The following is a 15,976-nucleotide window of genomic DNA, read 5'->3' on the forward strand; positions in this document are numbered from 1 at the left end:
TGCCATGCCAAAAGATCTCAGCCAGCATTTGGAAACAATAAACATTGACAAAATCACTATCTGTTAACAGCAAAAGGCCACCTTACTTGGATTTGCGTGCATCATTCGAAAATACATCACACAGTCCTAGATGCTTGGGAAGTGTTCAACTTGTGATTTTGATATGAAATCCAGCATATAGATCTCATTTACTGTGACATACTGTGCTTTTGTGTCAGTAAAATAATAATAATATCTCTTCCAGCAGGAGACCCATAAAAAGGTTCTGTGAACAGATTTGTGCTGGAATTCGGATTCTAGGAGATGTCGTCCAAAAAAAAAACCCCCGAGACATATCAGGGTTGGGAACTGTCCAGCAAAGTAACTAGCTGAGTCTTTCGAAAGAAGTCACTTTGGGTAGGAATCTGTAGTGTCCCTTGAATGTAGCCACACAATTCCCAGGTTGACTGAAGCTGCCATTCCCGCTTTGAGCACAAGAGGGCGCTGTCCGGTTGGCTTTATGCGACCACTTGCTGACGTTTCCTCGGTTTGGGAGCCTCCGAGGAAGAAGAGCCGTCGAGGGCGGGGGGCGCTCGAGTGTGGCCGCCTCCGTGGAACCCGATCGGGGCGGGGAAGCCAAGCCAAGCCCCTTCTTGCTGCTGCTGCTGCTGCTCCTCCTCCTGGGAAAGGCGAGCGCCGCCCCCGATCCCCGCCCGCCCTGCCTGCCTGCCTGCCTGGCTGCCTCCCGGAAGGCTTGGCTCCGGGGCTGGGAAGGAGCCGAGCAGCCACCGCCTGGAGTGGACATGGCTGCAGCCTGCAAGAAGATCGCCATCTTCGGCGCCACCGGCATGACCGGCTTGGCTACCCTGGCGCAAGCCATCGAGGCCGGTGAGCAGGCAAGGCTTCCCCGGGTGGGAGAGGGGCTGGCAGCGGACCCGGGGCGGGGGAGACGGGCAACAGCCACCGGGAACCCTTCCTTCCTTCGCTCTGCCTAAACCTAGTCGCCCATTGGCCACTTGCCTGCTTATTTTGGGCTACAGCAAAGGGTGGCCCATTCCTGACAGCCTCAGGCCCATGGACTCCAACTGCCACCATTCCTAACAGCCTCAGGTCCTTGGACTCCAACTCCCTCCATTCCTAACAGCCTCGGGCCCCTTGGACTGCAACTCCCACCATTCCTAACACCCTCGGGCTCCTTGGACTCCAACTCCCACCATTCCTAACACCCTCGGGCTCCTTGGACTCCAACTCCCTCCATTCCTAACAGTTTCAGGCCCCTTGGACTCCAACTCCCTCCATTCCTAACAGTTTCAGGCCCCTTGGACTCCAACTCCCTCCATTCCTAACAGCCTCAGGTCCATGGACTCCAACTCCCACCATTCCTAACAGCCACAGGCCCCTTGGATTCCAACTCCCACCATTCCTAACAGCCTCAGACCCTTGGACTTCAACTCCCTCCATTCCTAACAGCCTCAGACCCTTGGACTCCAACTCCCTCCATTCCTAACAGCCTCAGGCCCTTGGACTCCAACTCCCACCATTCCTAACACCCTCGGGCTCCTTGGACTCCAACTCCCACCATTCCTAACAGCCTCAGGCCCCTTGGACTCCAACTCCCACCATTCCTAACACCCTCGGGCTCCTTGGACTCCAACTCCCACCATTCATAACAGCATCAGGTCCTTGGACTCCACCATTCCTAACAGCCTCAGGCCCCTTGGACTCCAACTCCCACCATTCCTAACACCCTTGGGCTCCTTGGACTCCAACTCCCACCATTCCTAACAGCCTCAGGCCCTTGGACTCCCAACTCCCACCATTATTAACAGCCTTAGGACTCTTGGACTCCAACTCCCACCATTATTAACAGCCTTAGGACTCTTGGACTCCAACTCCCATAATTCCTAACAGCCTCAGGCCCTTGGACTCCCAACTCCCACCATTATTAACAGCCTTAGGACTCTTGGACTCCAACTCCCATCATCCCTAACAGCCTCAGGCCCTTTGATTCCAACTCCCACCATTCCTAACACCCTCGGGCTCCTTGGACTCCAACTCCCTCCATTCCTAACAGCTTCAGGCCCCTTGGACTCCAACTCCCTCCATTCCTAACAGTTTCAGGCCCCTTGGACTCCAACTCCCTCCATTCCTAACAGCCTCAGGTCCATGGACTCCAACTCCCACCATTCCTAACAGCCACAGGCCCCTTGGATTCCAACTCCCACCATTCCTAACAGCCTCAGACCCTTGGACTTCAACTCCCTCCATTCCTAACAGCCTCAGACCCTTGGACTCCAACTCCCTCCATTCCTAACAGCCTCAGGCCCTTGGACTCCAACTCCCACCATTCCTAACACCCTCGGGCTCCTTGGACTCCAACTCCCACCATTCCTAACAGCCTCAGGCCCCTTGGACTCCAACTCCCACCATTCCTAACACCCTCGGGCTCCTTGGACTCCAACTCCCACCATTCCTAACAGCATCAGGTCCTTGGACTCCACCATTCCTAAAAGCCTCAGGCCCCTTGGACTCCCAACTCCCACCATTCCTAACACCCTTGGGCTCCTTGGACTCCAACTCCCACCATTCCTAACAGCCTCAGGCCCTTGGACTCCCAACTCCCACCATTATTAACAGCCTTAGGACTCTTGGACTCCAACTCCCACCATTATTAACAGCCTTAGGACTCTTGGACTCCAACTCCCATAATTCCTAACAGCCTCAGGCCCTTGGACTCCCAACTCCCACCATTATTAACAGCCTTAGGACTCTTGGACTCCAACTCCCATCATCCCTAACAGCCTCAGGCCCTTGGATTCCAACTCCCACCATTCCTAACAGCCTCAGGCCCTTGGACTCCAACTCCCACCATTATTAACAGCCTTAGGACTTGGACTCCAACTCCCATCATTCCTAACAGCCTCAGGTCCTTGGACTCCAACTCCCTCCATTCCTAACAGCCTCAGGCTCCTTGGACTCCAACTCCCACCATTCCTAACAGCCTCAGGTCCTTGGACTCCAACTCCCACCATTCCTAACAGCTTCAGGCCCCTTGGACTCCAGCTTCCTCTATTATTAACAGCCTCAGACCCCTTAGACTGCAACTCCCACCATTCCTAACAGCCTCTGGCTCCTTGGACTCCAACTCCCACCATTCTTAACAGCCTCAGGTCCTTGGACTCCAACTCCCACCATTCCTAACAGCCTCAGGGCCCTTAGACTCCAACTCCCTCCATTCCTAACACCCTTGGGCTCCTTGGACTCCAACTCCCACCATTCCTAACAGCCTCAGGCCTCTTGGATTCCAACCCCCACCATTCCTAACAGCCTCAGGCCCATGGACTCCAACTCCCACCATTCCTAAATGCCTCAGGCCCCTTGGACAACATCTCCCACCATTCCTAACAGCCTCAGGCCCTTGGACTCCAACTCCCACCATTATTAACAGCCTTAGGACTCTTGGACTCCAACTCCCATCATTCCTAACAGCCTCAGGCCCTTGGATTCCAACCCCCACCATTCCTAACACCCTCAGGCCCATGGACTCCAACTCCCACCATTCCTAAATGCCTCAGGCCCCTTGGACAACATCTCCCACCATTCCTAACAGCCTCAGGCCCTTGGACTCCAACTCCCACCATTATTAACAGACTTAGGACTCTTGGACTCCAACTCCCATCATTCCTAACAGCCTCAGGTCCTTGGACTCCAACTCCCTCCATTCCTAACAGCCTCTGGCTCCTTGGACTCCAACTCCCACCATTCCTAACAGCCTCAGGTCCTTGGACTCCAACTCCCACCATTCCTAACAGCTTCAGGCCCCTTGGACTCCAGCTTCCTCTATTATTAACAGCCTCAGACCCCTTAGACTGCAACTCCCACCATTCCTAACAGCCTCGGGCTCCTTGGACTCCAAATCCCACCATTCCTAACAGCCTCAGGCCCTTGGATTCCAACCCCCACCATTCCTAAATGCCTCAGGCCCCTTGGACCACATCTCCCACCATTCCTAACAGCCTCGGGTCCCTTGGACTCCAACTCCCACCATTCCTAATACCCTTGGGCTCCCTGGACTCCAACTCCCACCATTCCTAACAGCATCAGGCCCCTTCCTTCCTTAAGCAGCTAAGGGGAGAAAGGAAAGGGCATGAGGCTGTTAGGAATGGTGGGAGTTGAAATCCAAAACACCTGGAGGGCCCAAGTTGGATAGGAAGTCTAACATCTAACCATTCCTCAACCTCAGAGCCACATGTGCTGTTGGGTTGCAGTTCCCATTATCCCCAGTTCCACATGGCCGATCACCAAAAGGGATGGGTGTTGTTGTTCAGTAACATTTGAGGACACAAGGAGCACCTACCGATATGTTAAAAAAATGATAATCAGACCTTGTTTCCATGGATTCTCCATCCACGGATTCAACGGCCATTTGAAGGCAACCCAAAAGTGGCTGTGGCCCTTTGAAAATGAGTCCGACACTCATAGGCCCTTTCCTCATTGCTATATATAATCCAGATTGTCAAACCAGATAACCCAGATTATGTGCTTTAAACTGGATTATATGAGTCTACACTGCCATATAATCCAGATTATCAAACCAGATAATCTATATTATGTGCTTTGAACTGGATTATATGAGTCTACATGGTTATATGAGCCAATTTTCAAACCAGATAATTCAGGTTATGTGCTTTGAACTGGATTACACGAGTCTACACTGTCATATAAACCAGACTATCAAACCAGATAATCCAGGTTGTGTGCTTTGAACTGGATTATATGAGTCTGCCCAAATTTGAGTCTGGACCAAATTTGACATATAATCCAGATTATAAAACTAGAGAGTCCACATTATGTGCTTTGAACCAGATTATATGAGTCTACGCTGCCATGTAATCCAGACTATCAAACCAGATAATCCAGATTATGTGCTTTGAACTGGATTATATGAGTCTACACGGCCATATCATCCAGATTATCAAACCAGATAGTCCAGGTTTTGTGCTTTGAACTGGATTATGTGAGTCTAGACTTCCACATAATCCCGTTCAAAGCAGATAATCTGGATTTTATAGGGCAGTGTAGAAGGGGCCTTAGTCTACACTGAATTTATAATGCTATCCATTATATGCATTATATGGCAGTGTAGAAAGGGTATTATCCTGTCCTTTCACTGTACGATTTCCCTCCTCCTTACCGCCCTGCAAGGTAAGTCCAAGCACTGCGTCATTGGAAGAAATGAAGCTGGGGGACTGTCAAGGACTGACCCGCACTGCCAAATTGTCACACTTTGGCCTTACTTTAGCCGGCTCAAGGCTACAGACATCTAGGACAGTGTTTCTCAACCTTCCTAATGCCGCGACCCATTAATGCAGTTCCTCATTTTGTGGTGACACCCAACCATAAAATTATTTTTGTTGCTACTTCATAGCTGTAATTTTGCTCCTGTTATGAATTGTAACATCTAAATATTTGAATGCAGGATGGTATTTTCATTCACTGGACCAAATTCGGCACAAATATCCGATACGCCTAAATTTGAATACTGGTGGGATTGGGTGGTGGGGGTTGATTTTGTCATTTGGGAAATGTAGTTGCTGGGATTTATAGTTCACCTACAATCAAAGAGCATTCTGAACTCCATCAACGATGGAATTGAACTAATCTTGGCACACAGAACTCCCATGACCAACAGGAAACACTAGAAGGGTTTGGTGGGCACTGACCTTGAGTTTGGGAGTTGTAGTTCACCTACATTCAGAGAGCACTGTGGACTCAAGCAATGATAGATCTGGACCAAATTTGGCATGAATACTTAATATGCCCAAGTGTGAACACTGGTGGAGTTTGGGGAAAATAGGTGGCATTTGGGAGTTGTAGTTGCTGGGATTTATAGTTCACCTACAATCAAAGAACATTCTGAACCCCAGCAATGATAGAATTGGGCCAAACTTCCCACACAGAACCCCCATAACCAAGAGAAAATACTGTGTTTTCTGATTATCTTTGGTGACCCCTCTGACACCCCCCTTGTCAGAGAGTCCCGACCCCCAGGTCGAGAAAGGCTGATCTAGGACTTTCAATAATAATAATAATAATAATTTTATTATTGTATCCAGCCTCCATCTCCCCAAAGTATTGCTTACTACCTAAATACTTGAATAAAATAAAACACAATATAAAATGCCATTGAATAAAACAAGTAGGCATAAAAACAACAATTTAAGACTCAAAACCAGCGTTCATCAACCAATGGCAGTAAGCTACTGTAAACATGGCCAGACTGTAGTTTGTGTACCAAATTTTTTCTGTAGGGGAATGCTGGTGCCACAACGGACTGGCTCGGGATTCTATAGATTTCATTGGTGCCAAACTGCCATGAATCTGCAGTGCGGCCACAATCGCACACATGCTTCAGCAGCCTTTGGTGGGGACATTCGCCAAACCCGCCTCCTCTGAGAAGGCAGGAACCGGCTGGTTGGTTGAGCGACAGAGATAAGGAAGCATAGGGAGCTTCTATCAGGAGTTTCAGACAACAGATGGGTTTGGGTGATAGGGAACTGGCAAGGCAAGCCCCAAAGTGACTGTGTAGGCAATGACAATCCCGGGCAGATCAATACCAAGAGCACACTCAGGGAGCTGAACGCCTTCTGGATGCCATAGCTTGATTAGATCTGTCTAAAACAGCAACCAGGTCTAAGAGAGTTTCCCTCCTTTCTCCCAAGACCTTGGCATGGTATGTGGACTACGCAGAAATAAAAAACCCCAAAAAGTCCACTTTAAGTTTGTAAAAGGTAAAGGTTTCCTCTGACATTAAGTCTAGTCAAGTCTGATTTTGGAGACTGGTGCTCATCTCCAGTTCTAAGCCGAAGAGCCGGCGTTGTCCGTAGACATCTCCTAGGTCACGTGGCCGGCATGACTGCATGGAGTGCCATTACCTTCCCGCAGAAGCGGTACCTATTGATCTACTCACATTTGCATGTTTTTTTTTAACTACTAGGTAATTTGAAAACATTACCTAGTAATGGGTTGTTGTAGGTTTTTTCGGGCTATATGGCAATGGTCTAGAGCAGTGTTTCTCAACCTGGGGGTCGGGACCCCTGGGGGGGTCACGAGGGAGTTTCAGAGGGGTCGCCAAAGGCCATCAAAAAACACAGTCTTTTCTGTTGGTCATGGGGTTATGTGTGGGTAGTTTGGTTCGATTCCATCGTTGGTGGAGTCCAGAATGCTCTTTGATTGTAGGTGAAGTATAAATCCCAGCAACTACAACTCCCAAATATCAAGGTCTATTTTCCCCAAACTCCACCAGTGTTCATATTTGTACATATTGAGTATTTGTGCCAGGTTTGCTCCAGATCCATCATTGTTTGACTCCAAAGTACTCTCTGGATATAGGTGAACTGAAACTCCAAAACTCAAGGTCAATGCCTACCAATCCCTTCCAGTATTTTCTGTTGGTCATGGGAGTTCTATGTGCCAAGTTTGGTTCAATTCCATCGTTGGTGGAGTCCAGAATGCTCTTTGATTGTAGGTGAACTATAAATCCCAGCACCTATAACTCCTAAATGACAAAATCAATCCCCCCACCAACCCCACCAGCATTCAAATTTGGGCGTATTGGGTGTTTGTTCCAAATTTGGTCCAGTGAATGAAAATACATCTTGCATATCAGATATTTACATTACGATTCATAACAATAGCAAAATTACAGTTGTGAAGTAGCAACAAAAATAATTTTATGGTTGGGGGTCACCACAACTTGAAGAACTGTATTAAGGGGTCACGGCATTAGGAAGATTGAGAACCACTGGTCTAGAGGCATTCTCTCCTGACGTTTCACCTGCATCTATGGCAAGCATCCTCAGAGGTAGTGAGGTCATTACCTAGTAATGTTTAGGAAGAACTTCCTGACTGTGAGAACCGTTCAGCAGTGGAACTCTCAGCCCGGAGTGAGGTAGAGGCTCCTTCTTTGGAAGCTTTGAAACAGAGGCTGGATGGCCATCTGTCGGGGGTGCTTGGAATGCAATTTTCCTGCTTCTTGGCAGTGGTTTGGACTGGATGGCCCATGAAGTCTCTTCTACTTCTATGATTCTAAGTTGGCAGAAGCTGGGGCTAACAGTGGGAGCTCACCTCACTCCCCGGACTCGAACCACCAACCTTTCAGTCAGCAAGTTTAGCAGCTCAGTGGTTTTAATGCAGTGGTTCCCAACCTTTTTTGGCCAGGGACCACTCTCCCCTGACATTAAATCTAGTCATGTCCGATTCTAGGGGACGGTGATCATCTCCATTTCTAAGCTGAAGAGCCGGCATTGTCCGTAGACACCTCCAAGTTCTGTGGTCAGCATGACTGCATGGAGCTCCTTTACCTTCCCACAGAAGCGGTACTTATTGATCTACTCACATTTGCATGTTTCAAACTGCTAGGTTGCCAGAACCTGGGGCTAACAGCAGGAACTCACCCCACTCCCCGGATTTGAACCGCCGACCTTTCGGTCAGCAAGTTCTGCAGCTGTATCATCAGGTGCTTTGTATCTGGGAATATTTGGACTTCTTATTCCAAAAATGGTGCCACTTTCCCCCTATCAGCTCTCGTTTTGGAGATACGGAACACATGCCATTTACCAGTTGCCATCTGCTCGCCCATAAGAAACCATGGTAACCATATCGAAGAAAATAGAGTTTGATGCAGTCGGTCCAATGCAATTTTCTGAATCGGCGTTCCAAAGAAACCCCAGAAACAGGCTTAAAAATCAAGACAGTGAGAATGATGTTGGTTGGGTATTATTTCTGAGGCTTCTGTGAGTAGCAATTCATGACTTTTGGGGGGAAAGAAAAGGTTAGTCTGGAGACTTTAGAGCAGGCATGCGCCCACTTGGACCCTCCGGTTCCCAACCCTGTTACATCTCCATTTTGGACGACATCTTCCAAGAATCCCATTTCCAGCAGAAATGTTCACAGAACCTTTTCATGGGTCTCCTGCTGGAAGAGATATAATAATAATAATAATAATAATAATAATAATAATAATAATAATAATAATATGATTGTAGACTCAAATAATCCAGTTCAAATCAGATAATGTGCATTATCTGCTTTGATAATCTTGATTATATGGCAGTGTAGAAGGGGCCCCAGTGAGTTTCCATAGCTGAGTAGGAAACCCTGGACTACAGAGTCATAGGATGCATCTATACCAGGCAAGATGGATGGATGGCATCCTTGAAGTGACTGGAATGACCTTGAAGGAGCTGGGAGTGGTGACGGCTGACAGGGAGCTCTGGTGTGGGCTGATCCATGAGGTCACAAAGAGTTGGAAATGACTGAACGAATGAACAACAACAACAAATACCAGGCATGGGCTAACTTGGGCCCTCTGGAAGTTTTGGACTCCAACTCCCACCATTCCTAACAACCTCAGGCCCTGCCATAAAATCCAGTTCAAAGCAGAAAATCTGGATTTTATATGGCAGTATAGAAGGGGCCTCACTGACTGCTTCTTGTTTTGGAGAACTTAGGAATGGCTCTCTCATAGAACTGTCTTCCCATGAAATAGTTTTGCTCTTCCAAGGCTAGGAGGGATTCTTCTGTATCTCTGTCTCTACCTCTTCGTGTAGCAATGGGAAGGGGGGAGGTTATGGATTATTGCATATTTTCTTTCTATGCAATAGATCCATAAAGTAGCTGACAATTGGAAAATATTTGAGTCTCTTTTGAGTAGGATATAGTAATAATAACAACAACAACAGCAATAACATATTGGACAGATGGCAAGCTATTTAACCTCAGCAGACGGAAAGCCAAAACCAAGGTTACAACAACATGTTATAGAATTTCAGTATGCTGATGACAATGTCATCTGTGCACATTCAGAAGAAAACCTACAAGCCACGCTAAACACCTTCACAGAAGCATACGAGAAGCTCAGCCTGTCATTAAACATCAAGAAAGCCAAAGTGCTCTTCCAGCAGTCACTGGCCAATCCCTCTCCAATGCCAGAAATACAGCTTAATGGTGTAGCATTAGAAAATGTTGACCATTTCCGCTACCTTGGCAACCACGTCTCCATAAAAGTCAACATTGACACTGAAATACAACACCGCCTGAGCTCTGCGAGTGCAGCATTGTTCCAAATGAAGCACGGAGTGTTTGGGGACTGGGACATCCGTAGGGATACCAAGGTGCTTGTTTATAATGCTATTGTCCTCCCAACCCTGCTATACGTCTGCGAGACATGGACGATCTACAAATGTCACATGCAATCCCTAGAATGATTCTATCAGAGTTGCCTCCGAAAAATCCTGCAAATCTCTTGGGAAGACAAGTGGACAAATGTCAGCGTTCTGGAAGAAGCAAAGACCACCAGCATTGAAGTGATGGTCCTCCATCATCAACTCCACTGGACCGGCCATGTTGTCCGGATGCCCGACCACCGTCTCCCAAAGCAGTTGCTCTACTCCAAACTCAAGAACGGAAAACGGAATGTTGGTGAGCAGGAAAAGAAATTGAAAGAGGTGGTCAAAGCCAACCTTTAAAACTCTGGCATAGACACAGAGAACTGGGAAGCCATGGTCCTTCAGCACTCTATCTGGAGGTCAGCTGTGACCAGCAGTGCTGTAGAATTTGCAGAGGCATGAATGGAGGGAGAAAGAGAGAAACGTGCCAAGAGGAAGGCATGTCAAGTCAACCCCGACCGGGACCGCCTTCCACCTGGAAACCAATGCCCTCAGTGCTGGAGAACATGCAGATCAAGAACAGGGTTCCATCGCCAGTACACCGATCTTGGAAAACAATCCTATGCGGACAATGAGGGATCGTCTAAGTAAAGAAAGTAATAATAGCAATAACAACAACAACCTAAGTCCAAATTTGTATACATCAGTTATGGGCAAACTTGGGCCCTCCAGGTGTTTTGGACTCTAACTCCCACCATTCCTAACAGCCTCAGAACCCTTCCTCAGGAAAGGACCTGAGGCTGTTAGGAATGGTGGGAGTTGGAGTCCAAAACACCTGGAGGGCCCAAGTTTGCCCATGCCTGGTCTACACAGACTATATAATGCTGTTCAAACTACATTATATAGCAGACTAGACCCAGCCTTGTCTCCGGTTTGCCAATGCCTGCTCTAAAGGCATGAAGCGGCACTAAAAACAATCCCAGATGCATGCAATTCATGGCCACATTTGGCTCTCCGTCCAACTAAAAGCCAAGGTTCCTTTCTTAAGGGAAAACCTTTGGCACAACAACATTATTCAGCAAGAGCCTCCCGGGTGTGGCATGTTTTTTGCTGCGGTTGTGCCATTGTTTGCATCCATGGCAGCCAGTAAATGCCAACTTGTCTCCTTGGGGCACCAACGTTTGGTGAGCTGTGTCTTCGGTCCAAGAAAATACTCCTTCTTGCTCTCCCACCTACTCTCCAGCCCTTCTCTTCCTTTGCTATGATTGAACGACATTTGCCCTATTCTGCGGCCAATCTTTTGGGAGAACAAGGCCTGGCGCCTTTATTTAAACGCCTTTTCTGGTAGCAGCAGCAGCAGATCATAGGACTTGGGTCTGGGCTTCTTTCCAAACTTATGAAAGACAATTCAGATTTGTCCTTTGGAACAATTAGTCATGGAAGCTGCCCAAGGAGAGGAGGTTTAAGCCTGATTTCAGGCTAACCAACCAGGGATCCCACACAGCATCGAAAGGGGCTGCTTGGAGACAGTGGCTGTGGTGCTGCAAAATTTCAGCACACATAGGGAGGGGAAATGCCAGGGAAGACTGGCACAGATCTATCTGATTGCCAAAAGAGATGTTTTCTGGAGTGTATGGCGAAGGAGAAAAGCAGGACACAGATGTTGAGATGTGTTGCAGTCTAGCTGTGGAACACCTTTTCGCCCACCATCACACAAAGTCCAGAAGTAGCTAACTATAGTTTATTTACAAACCCTCAATCCCCCCCTCAAAAAAAAAATCAGTAGAAAAGCTGCTGGGAAATAGCAGTAGTCCAAAATACAAGGATCAATAGTCCAAGGTAGCAAAGTACAAGTAATCCTTGAATGCAAGACACATGAAATCCATGAAGTTAAGAGTATAATGCATAAAAGCCATAAGCATGAAACAGGAACATAGACATTAATCCTGTTTTTCTCAACCTGGATGTCGGGTCCACTGAGGGGGGTGTCAGAGGGGTTGCCAGAAAATACAGTATTTTTTGTTGGTCATGGGGGTTCTGTGTAGGAAGTTTGTAGGTGAACTATAAATTGCAGTAACTACAATTCCCAAAAGTCAAGCTCTATTTTCCCCAAACTCCACTGGTGTTCACATTTGGGCATATTAAGTATTCGTGGCAAGTTTGGTCCAGATCAATCATTGTTTGAGTCCACAGTGCTCACTGGATGTAGGTGAACTACAACGCCAAAACTCAATATTAATGCCCACCAAACCCTTCCAGTATTTTCCATTGGTCATAGGAGTTCTGTGTGCCAAGTTTGGTTCAATTCCATTGTTGGTGGACTTCAGAATGCTCTTTGATTGTAGGTGAACTATAAAGCCCTGCAACTACAACTCCCAAATGACAAAATCAATGCCCCCCCCCCCCTACCAGTATCCAAATTCTGGTGTATTTGGTATTTGTGCCAAATTTGGTCCAGTGAATGAAAATACATCCTGCAAATCACATATTGACATCACAATTCATAACAGTTGCAAAATTACAGTTCTGAAGTAGCAACGAAAATAATTTTATGGCTGGGGGTCACCACAACATGAGGAACCGTATTAAGGGGTTGCGGCATTAAGAAGGCTGAGAAACAGTGTCCTAGATGTCTGTAGCCTTGAGCTGGCCGAAGTACAACAATTTGGCAGTGTGGCTCAATCCTTGACAGTCCCCCAGCTTCAGTTCTTCCAGTGATGCAGTGCTTGGGCCTACCTTGCAAGGCTGTACAGTGAAAGGAAAGGATAATAACCCTTTCTAAGGCTGGATCTACACTGCCATAAAATGCATATAATGAACGGCATTATAAATTTGATGTAGACTAAGGCCCCTTCTACACTGCCATATGAAATCCAGATTATCTGCTTTGAATGGGATAATGCAGCAGTGTAGACTCATATAATCCGGTTCAAAGCACACAACCTGGATTATCTGGTTTGAGAGCCTAGATTATATGGCAGTGTAGACTCATATAATCCAGTTCAAAGCACATAATATGAATTATCTGGCTGAACAATCTGGATTATATGGCAGTGTAGACTTATGTCAGTTTCTCTGTTGTGATCCTTTTCAGTTCCAATTATATTCTTATTGAATCAGCTCTTACTTACTTAGGCGATCCCTCATTAGGATAGTCTTCCAAGATCAGTGTACTGGTGGTGGGTCCGTAGGTGACTATGGAGCCCTATTCTTGACCTGCATGTTCTCCTGCAATGAGAGCACTGGTTTCCAGGTGGAAGGCGGTCCTGGTCGGGGTTGGTTTGAGTGCCTTCCTCTTTGCATGTTTCTCTCTTTTGCCCTCCATTCATACCTCTTCAAATTCTACAGCACTGCTGGTCACAGCTGACCTCCAGCTGGAGCACTCAAGGGCCAGGGCTTCCCAGTTCTCAGTGTCTATGCCAGAGTTTTTAAGGTTGGCTTTGAGCCCACTTTAAATGTCTTTTTCTTCCCACCAACATTCCATTTTCCATTTTGAGTTTGGAGTAGAGCAACTGCTTTGGGAGACGGTCGGGCATCCGGACAACATGGCCAGTCCAGCGGAGTTGATGGCAGAGGACCATTGCTTCAGTGCTGGTGGTCTTTGCTTCTTCCAGCATGCTGATATTTGCCCACTTGTCTTCCCAAGAGATTTGTAGGATTTTTCGGAGGCAACACTGATGGAATCGTTCTAGGAATTGAGTGTGCCGTCTATAGATAGTCCATGTCTTCCAGGTGTATAGCAGGGTTGGGAGGACAATAGCTTTATAAACAAGTACCTTGGTATCTCTATGGATGTCCCGGTCCTCAAACACTCTCTGCTTCATTTGGAAAAATGCGGCACTTGCAGAGCTCAGGCGGTGTTCTATTTCAGTGTCAATGTTGACTTTTGTGTAGAGATGGCTGCCAAGGTAGCGGAAATGGTCAACATTTTCTAATGTTACACATTAAGCTGTATTTCTGATATTGGAGAAGCACTGAATCAGCCCAAGGAGTGCCTAATGGCTTAGTGTTCCTTGCTTAATTTTTTTGCCCTGCAGTAGCCCCACAGACCTGCAGCTGCACTAGGAAGGCTGCAGGGCAACCGGAGGTCGAAAGATTAAGGGAGGAACCCTATAAGAAACAAAAGAGAAGGGGAAATGGCTAAACAACAGAGAGGAAAAAACCAGGCACAGATTAACACTTCCCAGCAACAGATTTTCCCAGGCTCAGGCAGGCCTTCAAATGCTAATGAAGGTGATCAGCTAAACATTCATGCCTAACTGCAGCAGGGAAGAGCTCCTTGCCCCACCCCAGCCATTCCACAGATATATAAACCCATTTTTCCTACTTCCAACAGACCTCACAACCACTGAGGATGCTTGCCATAGATGCAGGCGAAACGTCAGGAGAAATGCCTCTAGAACAGTGTTTCTCAACCTGGGGGTCGGGACCCCTGTGGGGGTCGCGAGGGGGTGTCAGAGGGGTCGCCAAAGACCATCAGAAAACATAGTATTTTCTGTTGGTCATGGGGGTTCTGTGTGGAAAGTTTGGTCCAATTCTATCGTTGGTGGGGTTCAGAATGCTATTTCATTGTGGGTGAACTATAAATCCCAACAACTACAACTCCCAAATGGCAAGGTCTATATTCTCCAAACTCTACCAGTGTTCACATTTGGGCATATTGAGTATTTTTTGCCAAGTTTGATCCAGATCCATCATTGCTTGTGTCCACAGTGTTCTCTGGATGTAGGTGAACTACAACTCTAAAAACTCAAGGTCAATGTCCACCAGACCTTCCCAGTATTTTCTCTTGGTCATGGGAATTCTGTGTACCAAGTTTGATTCAATTCCATCATTGGTGGAGTTCAGAAGGCTCTTTGATTTTAGGTGAACTATAGAATCATAGAATCATAGAATCAAAGAGTTGGAAGAGACCTCATGGGTCATCCAGTCCAACCCCATTCTGCCAAGAAGCAGGAAAATTGCATTCAAATCACCCCTGACAAATGGCCATCCAGCCTCTGCTTAAATCCCAGAAACTCCAGCATTACCAAATGACAAAATCAATCACCCTCAACCCCACCAGTATTCAAATTTGGGCGTATCGGGTATTTGTGCCAAATTTGGTCCAGTGACTAAAAATACATCCTGCATATCAGATATTTACATTATGATTCATAACAGGAGCAAAATTGCAGTTATGAAGTGGCAATGAAAATAATGTTATGATTGGGGGTCACCACAACATGAGGACCTATACTAAGGGGTCACGGCATTAGGAAGGTTGAGAACGACTGCTCTAGAACATGGCTCTATAGCCCAAAAAAACCCACAAGAACCTAGTGATTCCAGCCATGAAAGCCTTCGACAATACAGGGAAATGGTTTGTTCAAAATGGGTTGTGCCACTGCTACCAAAAGGATAGTCGAACTTCCACTTTCGTGAGCTTGATTGTCAGGGATTTGACTATTTATAAATTTGCCGTTAACAATATAAATAATAACTTTAATTCAAGGAAGAGAAAAAAACCAAACACACAAGCATTTTAGAAATTTAAATCTTCCAAAACTATAACACCCAGAGTAACAGGGCAAAAAATCCCACAATATCTGCTTTGAACTGAGAGATATGACAGTGTGGACTCAGATAACCCAGTTCAAAGCAGATTTTGTGGGATTTTTTGCCCTGTTATTCTGGGATATAGGGCTGTGTGGAAGGGCTCTGGATTCCATCTAATACAGCTAAATAACTAGTTAAAAAATCCAAACAATTTACCAAGAATCATAGAATTGGAAGAGACTATGTGGGCCGTCCAGTCCAACTCCATTCTGCCAAGAAGTAGGAAAATC

The 15,976-nt window shown here is 46.8% G+C and overlaps 1 protein-coding gene across 1 annotated transcript in view; it reads left to right on the top strand.

Moving 5' to 3' along the window:
* The first annotated feature begins 683 nt into the window (after nucleotides 1-683).
* LOC132780135 (flavin reductase (NADPH)) overlaps nucleotides 684-15,976 on the top strand; it is a 29,936-nt gene continuing 14,643 nt past the window's right edge. The window contains exon 1 of the mRNA XM_060783682.2: nucleotides 684-867. Coding sequence (XP_060639665.1) covers nucleotides 783-867 — 85 coding nt within the window. The 5' untranslated portion in view covers nucleotides 684-782. The remainder of the gene's footprint in view (nucleotides 868-15,976) is intronic.

The sequence above is a fragment of the Anolis sagrei genome, chromosome X, assembly GCF_037176765.1.
Source record: "Anolis sagrei isolate rAnoSag1 chromosome X, rAnoSag1.mat, whole genome shotgun sequence".
NCBI lineage: Eukaryota > Metazoa > Chordata > Lepidosauria > Squamata > Dactyloidae > Anolis > Anolis sagrei.